Source organism: Magallana gigas, chromosome 3 (genome assembly GCF_963853765.1).
Source record: "Magallana gigas chromosome 3, xbMagGiga1.1, whole genome shotgun sequence".
NCBI classification, from domain to species: domain Eukaryota; kingdom Metazoa; phylum Mollusca; class Bivalvia; order Ostreida; family Ostreidae; genus Magallana; species Magallana gigas.
Genome location: NC_088855.1, coordinates 26,523,457 through 26,537,014, shown reverse-complemented (window position 1 = coordinate 26,537,014; position 13,558 = coordinate 26,523,457). Strand labels below are relative to the sequence as shown.

General features: G+C 34.9%; 1 protein-coding gene across 1 annotated transcript; it reads left to right on the top strand.

Moving 5' to 3' along the window:
* Window positions 1-5,813: 5,813 nt before the first annotated feature.
* Window positions 5,814-13,424, top strand: LOC105322892 (metabotropic glutamate receptor 2). The gene is made up of 5 exons (XM_034481727.2): window positions 5,814-5,983; window positions 8,002-9,414; window positions 9,519-10,791; window positions 10,896-11,111; window positions 11,308-13,424. The coding sequence occupies exons 2-5, from the start codon at window positions 8,002-8,004 to the stop codon at window positions 11,340-11,342; spliced, it is 2,937 nt and encodes a 978-aa protein (XP_034337618.2). The 5' UTR covers window positions 5,814-5,983; the 3' UTR covers window positions 11,343-13,424.
* Window positions 13,425-13,558: the final 134 nt, after the last annotated feature.

The following is a 13,558-nucleotide window of genomic DNA, read 5'->3' as shown; positions in this document are numbered from 1 at the left end:
GAAGCTGTACCTAATGAATACTGAATTTATTTGAGATAACAAGAAAATGAAATGGTACGTTATAAAAAGTACATCGCTTTATGTCTAGTCTTATAACATTTATTTAGTCATACTAACTGGCAGCGTAACATTGTTGACACTGATGACAATCGATACAGTCATATATGTACACTGTACCAGACAATCTGCTTACGGGGATATTAGCGGTCTTGGATATGTTACAAGACCTCTTTTGGTCTCAGAAGGATAGCTTTTTATAGAAATTGGTATCTTATACCGGAAGTATGATCCTGGCAATGGAAAAGCATCTTCCCTACAAGCAATAATACCCGGAAGCGAACGCAGAACTGTTTTCCAATATTGTCATGATATCGAAGCTGCTGCAGAAGACACTAGCCCGCGTTCGACAAAAAACTATATTACAGGCTGACACTAGAACCTACATAGCTGGCTGTGAAAAGTGTTTTAAGAGAAAGAGTCCACAGATGAGAAAGAGAGCGCCAATGAAACTTGTAAAGAGTGGAAATACAATGGACAGAATTGCAACAGTTACTGACATCTTGGGTGAACTTTCATTGACAGAAAAGGGCAATAGCTGTATATTCTAGTCATTTCCGTCCTTTTTTCCTAAATGGACGGAAAGCTTTGCCATGCCAAATAAGGAAGCCTCAACCGTTGCACATCCAAATATAAAATTACGTTTCCTAGCTAGTGTCTTTGTGCGATATAACATTATGAACTACATGAATAAAATTGGCGAATTACAATTAAAATTACAAGATTTAACAAACAATATTTACACCTTCAAATGTTTTCCCTTATATATACACTGCGCAATCCACTGTTATGTCTGCATAACATCATTATGGGCCAAGAGGTCAAAGTAGCGCCTTCGGGCTTTATTGGATTTGATCACGCCCCGACCAAAATTATCATCTCATAATACTCAAAGAATGATTCCTTATTCCTTATTTGAATACTGCTAATGAGCACTGTTCTGTGATTAATGTTAAGCTGGACAAAGCAAGGAAAAAATGAAGATAGTCTTCACATGTGTGACCACAATTAGATTACCCGTTGAAGTGTCACTTAAATGTTGGTTAATTAAAAAGATGAGCTTTTAAATTACTGGATTTATTTCGAGGTTGACAATGACAATGAACTTTATTCTCAATAAACTGTGTTTACAGTGTAGAGAAGATATATACAACATTGTGAAGAAAGATTAGTACATGTACATTAACCAAGAGAGCTAACTCTCTCAATAATTGTATTTATAAATTTACAAATCTTGATAAGTTGTTTTTTGTTTGATACATTAAACATTGCTTCAAATTTTAAAACATTTGGGTTTGATATATAATATTTTGGTAAATACATGTTTTTAGCATCAGTTATACAAAGATCAGAACAATTAAACAAATAGTGGAATCCATCTCCAATTTCATTACAAGTACATAATTTGCAAGTTCTATTCTCTCTTGGAATATTGAACCATCTTCCTGTCTCAATAGGTAGTTTTGAGTTACCAGTTCTAAAAATACAGTATTTCTTCCATAGTTTTGTTGGCAAATTCAAAAAATATTCCTCAAAAGCCAATAATTTTTTAAACAATCTGTAATTTATACTTTTTGGTGAATTTTGAACATCACTATACCATGTTTGTTTGAACTGATCTAATAGTATGCTGCGAACTTTCGTTTTTAACCAAGGAATATTTATAGAATTTTCTTGCCATAAATAGGACAATCCACAATTATTTAAAATGTTCTTTACAAATTCACACCATGGATTCTTATAGTTTTTGAGTATATGAAAAAGTTTTGAAGATAACTTAGAATTCTGGGAATTAATCAATTTACCCCAAAATGAAATCATTCTAACTTTAATATTAATAATAAGTGGATACCTTCCAAGTTCACCATGCACCATATAGTTTGGTGTTGAGGAACTCAGATTTAATATATTTTTACAGAACTTAAGATGAAGTTTCTCAATAAGCTTTGTTCTTTGGAAACCCCATACTTCACAGCTGTATAAAAATATTGGCTGGACAATTTTATCAAACATGTCTAATTTACAGTCAATTGCTAAATTATGCTTTCTACATTTACCAATACAACTAAACATGGCTTTAATAGCCTTTTCATGTAGATCATTAAAATTTAAATTGAATGAATTGCTTTTACAAAATGTAACACCTAAATACTTAAAATTGTTAACTATTTCCAAATGTGAGCCTTCAAAAGTAAATTGGTTACTGCCTTTACCTCTACCAAATATGACCACTTTGGTTTTTTTACTATTGACCTTAAGATGCCAGTTTTTACAGTATTCAGAAAAAGTATTCAAAAGGTATTGGAATTCTTTAGGGTTTTCAGACAATAAGATGGTATCATCAGCATACAGTAGAACAAAAAGACTTAAATAAAGATTAAGATCTTTTCTAATCTTGTTGGAGAGTTAACATTATTTACATGGAGATATTCTTCTAGGTCGTTTAAATACAGTGAACATTAAAAAGGTGACAAATTTTCCCCTTGTCTTACTCCAACAGTACATTCAAAAAAGTCAGAACATCTTCCATTGACCAGTACTTTTGACTTTATACCTTTATACATATTTGTGATAATTTTAAAAAATTTTCCATCAATATTATTCAATAAAACCTTGTTCCATAACCTGATATGCCAGACAGAATCAAATGCTTTTTTTTAAATCTATGAAAGCACAATACAATTTCATTTTGTGTATTTTGAAAAGTTCTATAAGGAGAATATAATGAAAAAATATGGTCAGCAGTGCTGTAACCTTTACGAAAACCAGCCTGATTTTCTAAAAATAAGTTGAACTCTATCTGCATAATTATTAAGTCTTTCATTAATTATAGCAGTAAACAATTTTCCCAAACAGCTCAATAGTGGAATAGGTCTATAGTTCTGTGGATCCTTGTTATCTCCCTAATTTTTATACACTGGAATAATATTACCACAAATCCACTGTGTAGGTATCACGCCAGAATCAAATATTTTGTTAAATAATACAACATATAAGTTCAACATACAGTCATGTGTACATGTACTTTTAATATATTCATTAAATATTCTATCATCTCCACATGCCTTGTTATTCTTCAGCATGTTAATACTTTTGAGCAAGATTTTCTTTGCAATTTCCATAATTGTAAACTTTAGAATTTTTTGCTAATTCTACTGATTGCTTTTTAAGGACATTTTTGAAAGATGAAAAGGACTCAATACATTTTTTTCCAATGATAAATTAGTCCATAGCCGAATAGTTGATGACGAGAGGCTGTTAAAATATGCAACTGTCCTAGACTGTGGTATAATGAAGTTAAAGTTACCAACATTACGAAGATTTTATCCATGCTGTGGTGGTTTGAAAGGCAGGGTCAAATCTTGTAAATATACAGGAGCTATCCCATAAACAATCTTGAATAATGAAAGTTTTTGTTTTTCCCTTCTCGTATGTAATGGTTCCCACCCAAACTCTGAATACAAAGCAGTCCTAGATGAGTTTTCCGAAGACCTGTAATTATTCTACCTGCTTCTATCTGGACATTTTCTAAGAGATTTTAATTTTCTTGTGAGCAATTTTTCCATACAATACTACCATACTCCAGAATTGGTCGAATGAAAGCAAAATAAATCTTAATTAATGCAAGATTTTACCGTGGAAAAGCTTTTTCATATATATTATTTATATGACATGACCATCTAGCATCACTTTGAAAGATAAGACCAAGATGACAACGGGCTTTAGATTCATCAATAATACTACCGTTGAAACCAAAATGACCCTGAGGATGATTATTTGACCCTCATGAAAAATTTATATTACAAGTTTTGTAAGGGTTGAAATCCACAGCGCATGTGGCAGACCCTGTATCAATTTTATCAAGATCAGCCGTAAATGAAAATGCTACTGCGTTAACATCATTATCTACAACAATAAACAAAGTGGTATCATCCGCAAACAATCTTGTATTATTAACCAGATTATTAGATATGTCATTAATATAAAGGATAAATAAAAAAGGACCTAAAACAGAGCCTTGTAGGACTCCTGCTGTAATAGGTCTAAAATTTGAATGAAAACCATCTAGTACTACTATTTGGACTCTATCATATTTAAATAGTTATCAATCCATTTCAACATATTACCATTTATCCCACAAGACTCAAACTTAAAGAGCAGGCCTTTGTGCCATACTTAATCAAAGGCCTTTGAAATATTACAAAAGATAAACCTGACATCTTTACCTTAATCTAAGTTTTATATTATGGTATTATAAATTTCCACTAACTGGTTGACAGTTGAATCATTAGGTTGAAATCCTGATTGATTTTTTGTTATGATATCATTTTCTAAGATAAAGTTGTACAAATATTTAAAAATGATTTTTCCATAATTTTGCAAACTGAACTGGTCAGGGATATTGGTCTATCCTTATTGACTAGATCTGGACTACCTTTGCCTTTGTAAACCGGTGTAACATTGGCCTGTTTCCATGTGTTTGGCAGGCATTTTAATTCAAGTGTGTTATTAAAAAAGTTTTACAAGTGGTTTGCATAAACACAATGATGTATTATGTATGATGTACTTGCTTACGTATTTCATTATGTTTTTGTTTTGTGTCTTTCGGGCGGGGTATTTCTTTTTAAAATAAAATATTAGGGCCTGTCACACTGATTTCCCCAACCACCCCTCCCCTACTTACACACCGTGAAGAAATTTAACGTTTTATTACATAAGTTATTTAGTTTAGGTGGTAGTTAGTAAGATTATGTAATTCTTTGCAAAATTAATTTGTATTTTTTCTTTTTAGAAATATTGATTTATCATCAAAGCAAACTGAACCGATAACAATATTTTTGACATCATTAACATGCGCGGATCTAGAGGGGGGCCGACCCCCCCCCCCTTTGGAAAATGAAAATTTATTAAATTTACATAGTAACATTATCGCCAATATACCTCGGGCAAATACATAATTATATCTATTTGATGATTTTGGGAATAATTTATTTCCTTGGTATGAATTGTTTTGGAGCGGTATGAATTTCATGATTTTGGCAATATCTTTATTTTCCTAGGTATGATTTTTCTTGGAGTTATAGGTACACTATGTTACCCCCCCCCCCCTTACGGATTAGGAATTTCATGATTTGGGGCTTGACAAGATTTCTGATGATTAGTGTAGCCCCCCCCCTCCTCTTTCAATTTGCTTCCGACGCCACTGCTTCGGACCCCCCCCCCCCCCTGAAAAATTTTTTTTGATCTGCTCATGATTAACATGTATTTCAAAGTGAGTTTTCAAACACCTCCATACCTCTAAAAATGATAATTTTGCTTTAATCGATGAAAGAATGAAAAATAATTTGATCAAATTATTTGCAACAAGTTAACATGATTCAAACAGATTAAAAACAAAATGACAACGTCTTTTTATAAATGAAATTACTTTAAAAATAAAGTTCTTTTCAATCGCACGTTTAAAGGCAGCAATACCGGTTAATTATTCAATAATATACCCTTATAATAAGGCCTGCTTATTGGTCTGTGCGATTATTATGCAAATTAGATCGATATTGTCAATGAACACAGTCCCGTCTATTTTTATCCACCTTGTGCGTGAAACTGGTCGGACAGGTTTTTCGAGTCTCGCACCATTGAGCATAGTATTTTAATGCATAGGCGGGCCATTCTCTAGATTTATTACTGTCCGACTACGATAATGACCGAGACTTCAAAATTTTGGGTTACCTGAATACAGGTATTTCAATACAATAGTAGTTTACTTTTCAATAGACTTATAAGGTGTGTATTTTTAGAACGCCGGTCTGGGTTGGGTTAAATCTTGTTGTTGCCTCCAAGAAATTGGTTCACTGGGATATTCCAGGATTTCGGAGTCGGTATAAACTGGGAACGGGGAAAGAACTTGGCCCCGTAGCTGAAAAAGGTACGTTCTAGCCAGCTTAATTAATTCTCTTATGAATAATTTTCCGTTAATGCCAAACGTGGAACCCAAAGACATGTGTATTAAATGAATGAAATGTCTTCTGCATGCTACTGTTTTGTTGATGAAATGAACAGTTTACCGTCATTAGTTGATACTAGTTACTCTATCAGATATTGTTATTTATGCACTGATTAAAGTGAAATATGTCGTGTATGAATATTATTTTTATTTTTCTAATGAGAGTTTGCAAATGGGGCACCACCCTATGACTTATTTTAAAAATCAAAATGATGAACTTTGAAAACATTCAAGAAACCAATCCCGCTTCATTAAAACTAAACTGAAAGATTGAAAGTCGTTACACTTATGCATACATATATTTTGCATATTGGCTAACATTGAATAATGGAATGCAGAGAAAAAATGACGTTGCCATTCAAAGTGACAGGGCTTTTGATATTTCTTGTATTTGTATAAACCCTATAAATACTTGTACAAAGTGTGGATGAGGTTTGTATTTTGTCTACGTGTAGGGCGGTATGCACCATGTTATTGCTAAAATTGGTTATGTTGTCTATGAAACTGCTGAAGCAGTGAAAATGAAAGGAGCACAAGATGTTGTATTCAACGCCCATGATATCCGCCTTTCTTCCTGCTAATTGAAAAACAGAGAGAGAGAGAGAGAGAGAGAGAGAGAGAGAGAGAGAGAGAGAGAGAGAGAGAGAGAGAGAGAGAGAGGAGAGGGTGGCAAAGGGGGGGGGGTTGGGGTTGGGGTTGGGGTGGTGCTATGGTTCTTAGGTATAAGTGAAATGGCTTAAAACAGACTTTTCTTTGTGTCAAATAAGTATGCTTCGTTTATTTAAAGCAACAAACACGCTTTTGAAAGTCCGAAAAATTACGCAAGAAACTGTTTTTTTTAACGTTATGTACTATTGCAGTCCTGATTCTGGATGTCGATGGGTTTTTAATTACCATGATTAATACCAAAGATACATTTAAGTTTGAAAGTTGAAATGTTTTTATTTTTTTAACAATTGTTAACACAGAGTATCGTGATCTTTGAATTCTAAACTTTGATATTACATTTTCCTGCTTCTTAAACTACTATAATTATGTATACTTTGTATTTCCAATAGGCAGTTTAGTAGTATATATTCAATAGGAATAATTTCTACAATCGACAACAGAAAATGAAGATATTTTTCTCTAGAAAGCTGTAGTTCTTTTTAGATTTGTTTCTTCTCCTTATTTTGAAAATAATAACTAGTGGTTTACTAGCTTTGAAATTGTAAAGACATTTCTTGTGAAGCATCAGTCAAGCTATCGTTCAGACTATAATAGCCTTACTTTTCTTACATAGCCTCAAAACAACCCAACAAATGTATACTCTGTTAATGCACTACGTTTTAGTAATTTTTCCAGTGGCCGATCCAGGTTTTTTTCGGGGGTGGGGCGGGTCCAAAAAGTATGTATTTTATAAATATATAGATTCCGGTGGTGGATCCGGACCTTTTAACCACCCCTCCCCCTCCGCGCTGAAGGTCTACCGTCTCAAAGAAATCATTAAGCATCAAAATTGAATCTGATATTGTAGACCAAATATATGTAGTCACCAAGGCTAGTATGGTACTGTAACTGTAACAGCTGATAAACGATTTTGCTAATAAGTTGGGAACTCTGTTGCATTTACTAATATATCGGTTGACATCTATCAATTTTCGTTTATGTTAAAGGTGGTGTGGGAACCCTTTAGATATCAGTATGGATATGTCAAAAATATAATTATGATTTTAAAATTGTATGGTGGTGCCCCATACATCTAAAAAAAAAAATCGTTCGAAAAGATATCAGATACACATTTTTTGTAGAATAAACAAGATAGTGTTTCCCTCACATAAAATAATAATAATGATGTTCAAATTTTCATATAGTTACCTCACTAAAAGACATAACAATTTAGGACGATATTGTCTGGCATTCAGGTTTTGCATTGCCGAGTATTTGCTTTATAATTCCAGATGAGGCCTCTGTGTGTCGTTTCGTTCCTGGCTATCATATATCAATGTGCGCATGCTCAGAGCACATGTCCAGCCACTGGTGCCGACTGTACATACAACAAGGTAGCCGTAAAGCCAGCAACAAACAATGAACCCAACAGGCATTACTACATAGGCGGTCTGTTCGGTATTCACGAAAGAACCAACGATGCCTACGCATGCGACAATGCTCCGATTCGAGAAGAGGAACTCATCAACTTGGAAGCGTTTCTCTGGGCCATAGATAGATACAAGAGCATTCATTCCAACATTTCCATAGGCGGGGTGGCTTTTGACACTTGCTCTCGTTACCAAAAAACCATAGAAGATATTCTCAGTTTTGAAACTTGCAAAATTAGAGTTTCTGATGTGAACCCACCCACGCCACGAAATCTGTTGGCATACATTGGACCAGGCGACAACTACGACGCCATGTCATCTGCACGACTTCTAAAAGATATGAATAAAACACAGGTTAGCTACGGAGCCTCGACCAATCTGTTATCCAACAAGGGTGAAACTTACGATTTCTTCCTGAGAACTGTTCCCAGTGATGCAATCAACATAAAAGCTTTGAGCACGTTGATAAGTAGTACATTAAATGCAAAGTATGTACAGGTTCTTCACACGAAGGATGACATCGGAATGGCTGAGTACATGAAATTCAAAGAAGAGGCTGCAAGTTCGGGTATTTGCATTGTCTATCATTCTGGTTTTTCTGCAGATCCATCAGCTTCAGAAATCATGACTATAGCTGATGCTGTGTTTGCTAAAGTTAAAACTAGGCATGTTGTTGTTCTGGCTCCGGAATCCCAGGCCAAAAAATTCCTGTCTGAAATGAAAAACAGAAATCCGCAAAAATTTACACAATTAATTTTCTTTGGATCATGGAATCCCAGAGCTATAGAGGGACTTGAAGTAAACGCGTACACTACTAGCCTCCAAAGCCCTTCCAACTATGACACTGATGTAAATAGCTTTTATTTACATTTAGACAATTTGAAGCCTGGAGAAAACTCAAAAAACAGAAAGTGGTACGAAGAATACTTTAGATCCAAAGTAGGTTGCAACAGTTTAAACTGCGACTACACCAATAAAACTATACTTGGTAATTATCAGAAAAGCCCACATGTCCCGTACATTCTTGCTGCGGTAAAAGCAGTTATTCAGGGGGTGAAAAACGGAGCCACCAAGGCATGCACTTCAGGCGACCTCTGTTCCAACTATCTTAACGTTAACAATCGTGGTCAGCAGATCTACACTGGAATAATCAACACCACTGATCTAAGTGTGCCCTACTTTCAAACAAGCGGAAGCATGAAAGGCGATGCTTCCAATTCATTGAGCAATTTGAAAATACTTTTATATGATGCATCAAAAAGTGAATCCATCGAGGTAAGAAACTCATTATAATCTGTTTCGAAAAAGAAAGTTTTTATATTGTAATTTTATAGACTATTTTGTATCTCAGATATTATTCCAAGTATTTTCCTTTTCAGGTTGCAACTTACAACCCCAGCTCAGGTCTGCAATTAGAGAAGACTATAACAGCATACTCATCCTCTTGTCCAAGCTCACCCTGTCTGGAATGCAACGAGTTACCTGTAACAACAACCTCAACAGCCAGTCCGACGTCACGTGTCACCGTTTCCACGACAACAGATCCCACGGAAGGTGGGAAATACGCACTGCTGAGATTTCCTTATAACGAGGAGATGACCGGGATTTTCCCTCCGTCCGGAAGCAGAGATCTATATGATACCAGATTCAAAACTGGTCAAAGATGGATCATTGCTCTGGGTGTTTTGGCTGGATTGGGTGTTTTAGCTGTGCTTATTTTTGAGGTGTATATTCTATACAAGTTGCTTGGAACACGAATTGGGCGACAGTGGCGTACCATGTGGTTAGGCCAGTTGTTATTACTTGGGATTTTCTTGTCTTATTTGACTCTCTTTGCTTTTATTGTCATTCCGACAGATGTCACTTGTGGTATAACGAGATTTGGGGTAGGTTTCTGTTACTCCATTCTTTTTGCTGTCTTGTTAGTCAAACTCATGGTTTTGTTAACATCGAAATCCTCCGACTCCATTCTCGCCGATATGGAATCACCAAACTACCTCAAGGGTATTTACCAATTCTTGATGTTTATGTTTGCTGTTGGTGTTCAAGTTGTAATAAACGTACAGTGGCTCATTCAGGTCCCACCTTATGCCGTCAAAGTCACGGCAAACTACGGAGGAGAGGAGTGGATTTGCAATCATTTTACTTGGCAGGCCAGTATGGGTTGGAACGACATGCAGAACTTCGTCAGAACTCCATTCGAAAACCATCTTCTCTCCCTTCTGTACATAATGTTTTTAATTCTCATGACCACCATTGTTGCCATGAAAGCACATGGAATTATCACAAATCATAGAGAGAGTGTGTTTATTGGGATCGCTGCTGGGTTTTCTATTCCGGTTTGGATTGCTTGGGGCCTCGTTGGAGGATTGAACCGCGACAATGCCTATGCTCACGAGTATGGTGACGCTTGCATTGCATTTGGGCTGTTTGCCACTGCAACCCTTTGTTTGTTTGCTCTCTTTTTGCCCAAAGTACGACAACTCGTCAACATGGGTGTGGAAGGAATTTATCTTGAGGACGACCGTGATACCTACTACGCAGGCTCAGTGGTCATGGCTCCACCAAGCTATAAGAGCAGGCCAAGCTCAATGATATATGTAAATTCAGGAGAGTATTCCAATCCAGTTGTCATTGGCAATGGAGATCCAAGTAAGTTTCGAAAACTTCAAAACATTTATGAATTGGTAAACCGATACATGATTAGGTAATAAGATAGACATGCAACCTCACGAAGTCTCTCCGGTTTTTTTTAGACCACCTAAAGCACCCAGGCAGTATGTACAGTGGTCACAGTGCCCCTGTCTACACCAAACGGAACGATCTAGGGGGCAGCCGGGTCCTACGCGTGACCGGGGATCTTACGGGAAAACACCCCACCGAGCGTAGGCGTCCAGTGTCCGAAATCGGCTACTCGGGATACGCCGGCTCCTATAGGAAAACCAGATCCGAAAGCGGCGGAACACTTAGAAGTTAGTATCCTTGAGTAATGAGAAAGAGTGAGAGGGATAAATAAATAATTGAATGACTTTACCTCTTTTAATTTGTCCTGTATCAAGAAACAGAAAGAGAGGAAGGGAGGAAGAAAGACTGGATTTCAAGAGGGGTGAAAGAATAGATAAATGAATTGACTTATTTTATTAAAAAAACTTAATCTTTTTTTTTCAGAGTCTCGCTCCGAACGTGAATTAGGTGCACTTTGAAGAGAGAAAAGTAAAAAAGAGCTTATTTGGAAAGAAAGAAACATTTTTATGAATCAGCTGCCATAACTCCTAAACTTTGGCATCTTTGAGAAAATGACATAAGTGTAGTTCATTGCCTTAAAAAATCGATCAAATATGCCGAAGGTGTCCGGTTCCAGTGCGTGAAAAATTCAAAATATGACTTGCCAAGTATCCAGTGACATAAAAGATGTCAATTCAACTGTTATTTAAATCTTCTTTCCAGAACTTATACGAGTTCTTTTACAGTTTTCACCTGTAGGGTTTATTTCAATGTGAATGATTAAAAGTTCTTTATTTCAACATAACTACAAGTAACGATTAACTGCATAATATTAAATTGTTAACTCTGTTTGTCTCTGTTGAAGAATCTCATATTTTTTCATATATGGAATTCATTTAAGATCGTTATTCTTGATGTACGATTTTTTTCATTAATGAAAGTGTGTACATGCATATACATGTATTTTGTACATAACAGTTTATATCCTATGTTTGACTGTAACATGTTTACACTGTGTGTGCATTAGTGCTTCTGTGAGGCGAGTGAATGACTGTAAATATTAATTATCTTTTTGTACTCCATCATAAAGTCATTTCTGACTCTGAAAACAAGTCAGACTGATAAAATACAGTGACCAAAATTATAAACCAATTATGATTGATTGTCGAACAATTTGAAACGCGTGATTTCTACTTTGCTTATCAGATTTGCACATTATATGACAATATGTATTAGGTGAGATATAGTATATATTTATATGTAATAAAAATATTTTGTTAAAATGAACAAAATATGTCTCGTATATACTCCACTCAGGTAAACTAACATTTCACAGCAAAGAGGGGTGTTCCAGGCCGATACCCACTACATTATCTCACTTTTCTTTAAACCATCCCGAGTGCAAATTGAAGGAGTTATCTCTTCCAAACTCTGTGCTAGCTGATGATTAATTTCATAAAATTTACCAAATACCTATCCCGCGAATAGCTTTTAAGTGTAGAATTTAGGCTAAGTCGGTTATATAGTTGATTTTTTTCATAATACCATACACCAAAATTTAAATTTTTTAGTAAATAGTAATATTTTTAAAACCCAGAATGAATGAAGTTTGTTTTTGTCCTGTCTGTTCTTTTCGGTCGTTTTCTGTCTGTTCGTCTGCCAAAATGATATTTAGCAAAAGTTTTGATTTCCTACAGTAGATAAATCCTTCAAGTCTTGCGAGCACATTTAACAACTGAACGCATATTCTATGTATGTTTATATTTTATTAATTCAAATACATGGCCAGATTTCTTCCTTAAGACAGTCGATAAACATAGGTAAGGAAAGATTACAGAGCTCACCTTTATAAGATCACCTTTATCATACTATATGAAAATCATATTTATTGATGATATTAACATATTGTATGCAAATGTATGGTTTGATACAATATTGTATAATATCATACATTACAATATTGTATCATATATTGTGAATTACAATTAAATCGACCTATATGGGAGTTGAATTTTTGGAAAAATAACTTTAGAAAATCAAAGTTTTTTGTTTTAGAACCTTTATAACAGGAGTTTGGACTTTGGGTAGTTGTGTCAAACAGCAATGTGACGTATGCCTGTCTATTTCATTGCTGCCCACTCAGTGAAAGCTCAATGAAATCAACACAATTTGTCTGGCTTTTGAGCTAAGACTACGCAATCGGTGCATATTTCACTTGAATCCAGCATCATTTTTAGCATGTTTTGACGCAAGAAATGATAGCTACGTCCTACGGACAGTCCAAGGCCTTGTTAAAATGGTTCTATTTTCTATAGTACATAATTCTAATTTTTTCGGATTTGCATTTTGAACCTATCGCATTTCTCTTGCAATTTTATTATTAATCTTCAACGTTGGCTAAAACAGCATTCTCTCAGTAAAATGAGAGTGCTTTAGTTACTTTATATGAAGGGTTAAAGGGACTTTGACACAATTTTATATCAAAATGTTATTTTTCATTTTATGTATAAAAATTGTTTACTTGCGCATTTTGAATGATTAACCAAAATTTGAATGTTAGATTTCTAGTTATAAGAGAGATACAGAGGTAAGAAATCATTGTTATGTAAACAAAGCTCGAGTCTTATATTTGTTTACAAATAATGTAAAGTATGGATTTACCAGTTCTTTGACAAAATAACTCGTGGCAAACAAG

Coding starts and splice junctions, on each gene's coding strand:
- LOC105322892 (XM_034481727.2), top strand. CDS start 8,002: ATGAGGCCTCTGTGTGTCGTTTCGTTCCTGGCTATCATATATCAATGT. Junction 10,792..10,895: donor CATTGGCAATGGAGATCCAA/GTAAGTTTCGAA, acceptor GGTTTTTTTTAG/ACCACCTAAAGCACCCAGGC. Junction 11,112..11,307: donor AAGCGGCGGAACACTTAGAA/GTTAGTATCCTT, acceptor TTTTTTTTTCAG/AGTCTCGCTCCGAACGTGAA.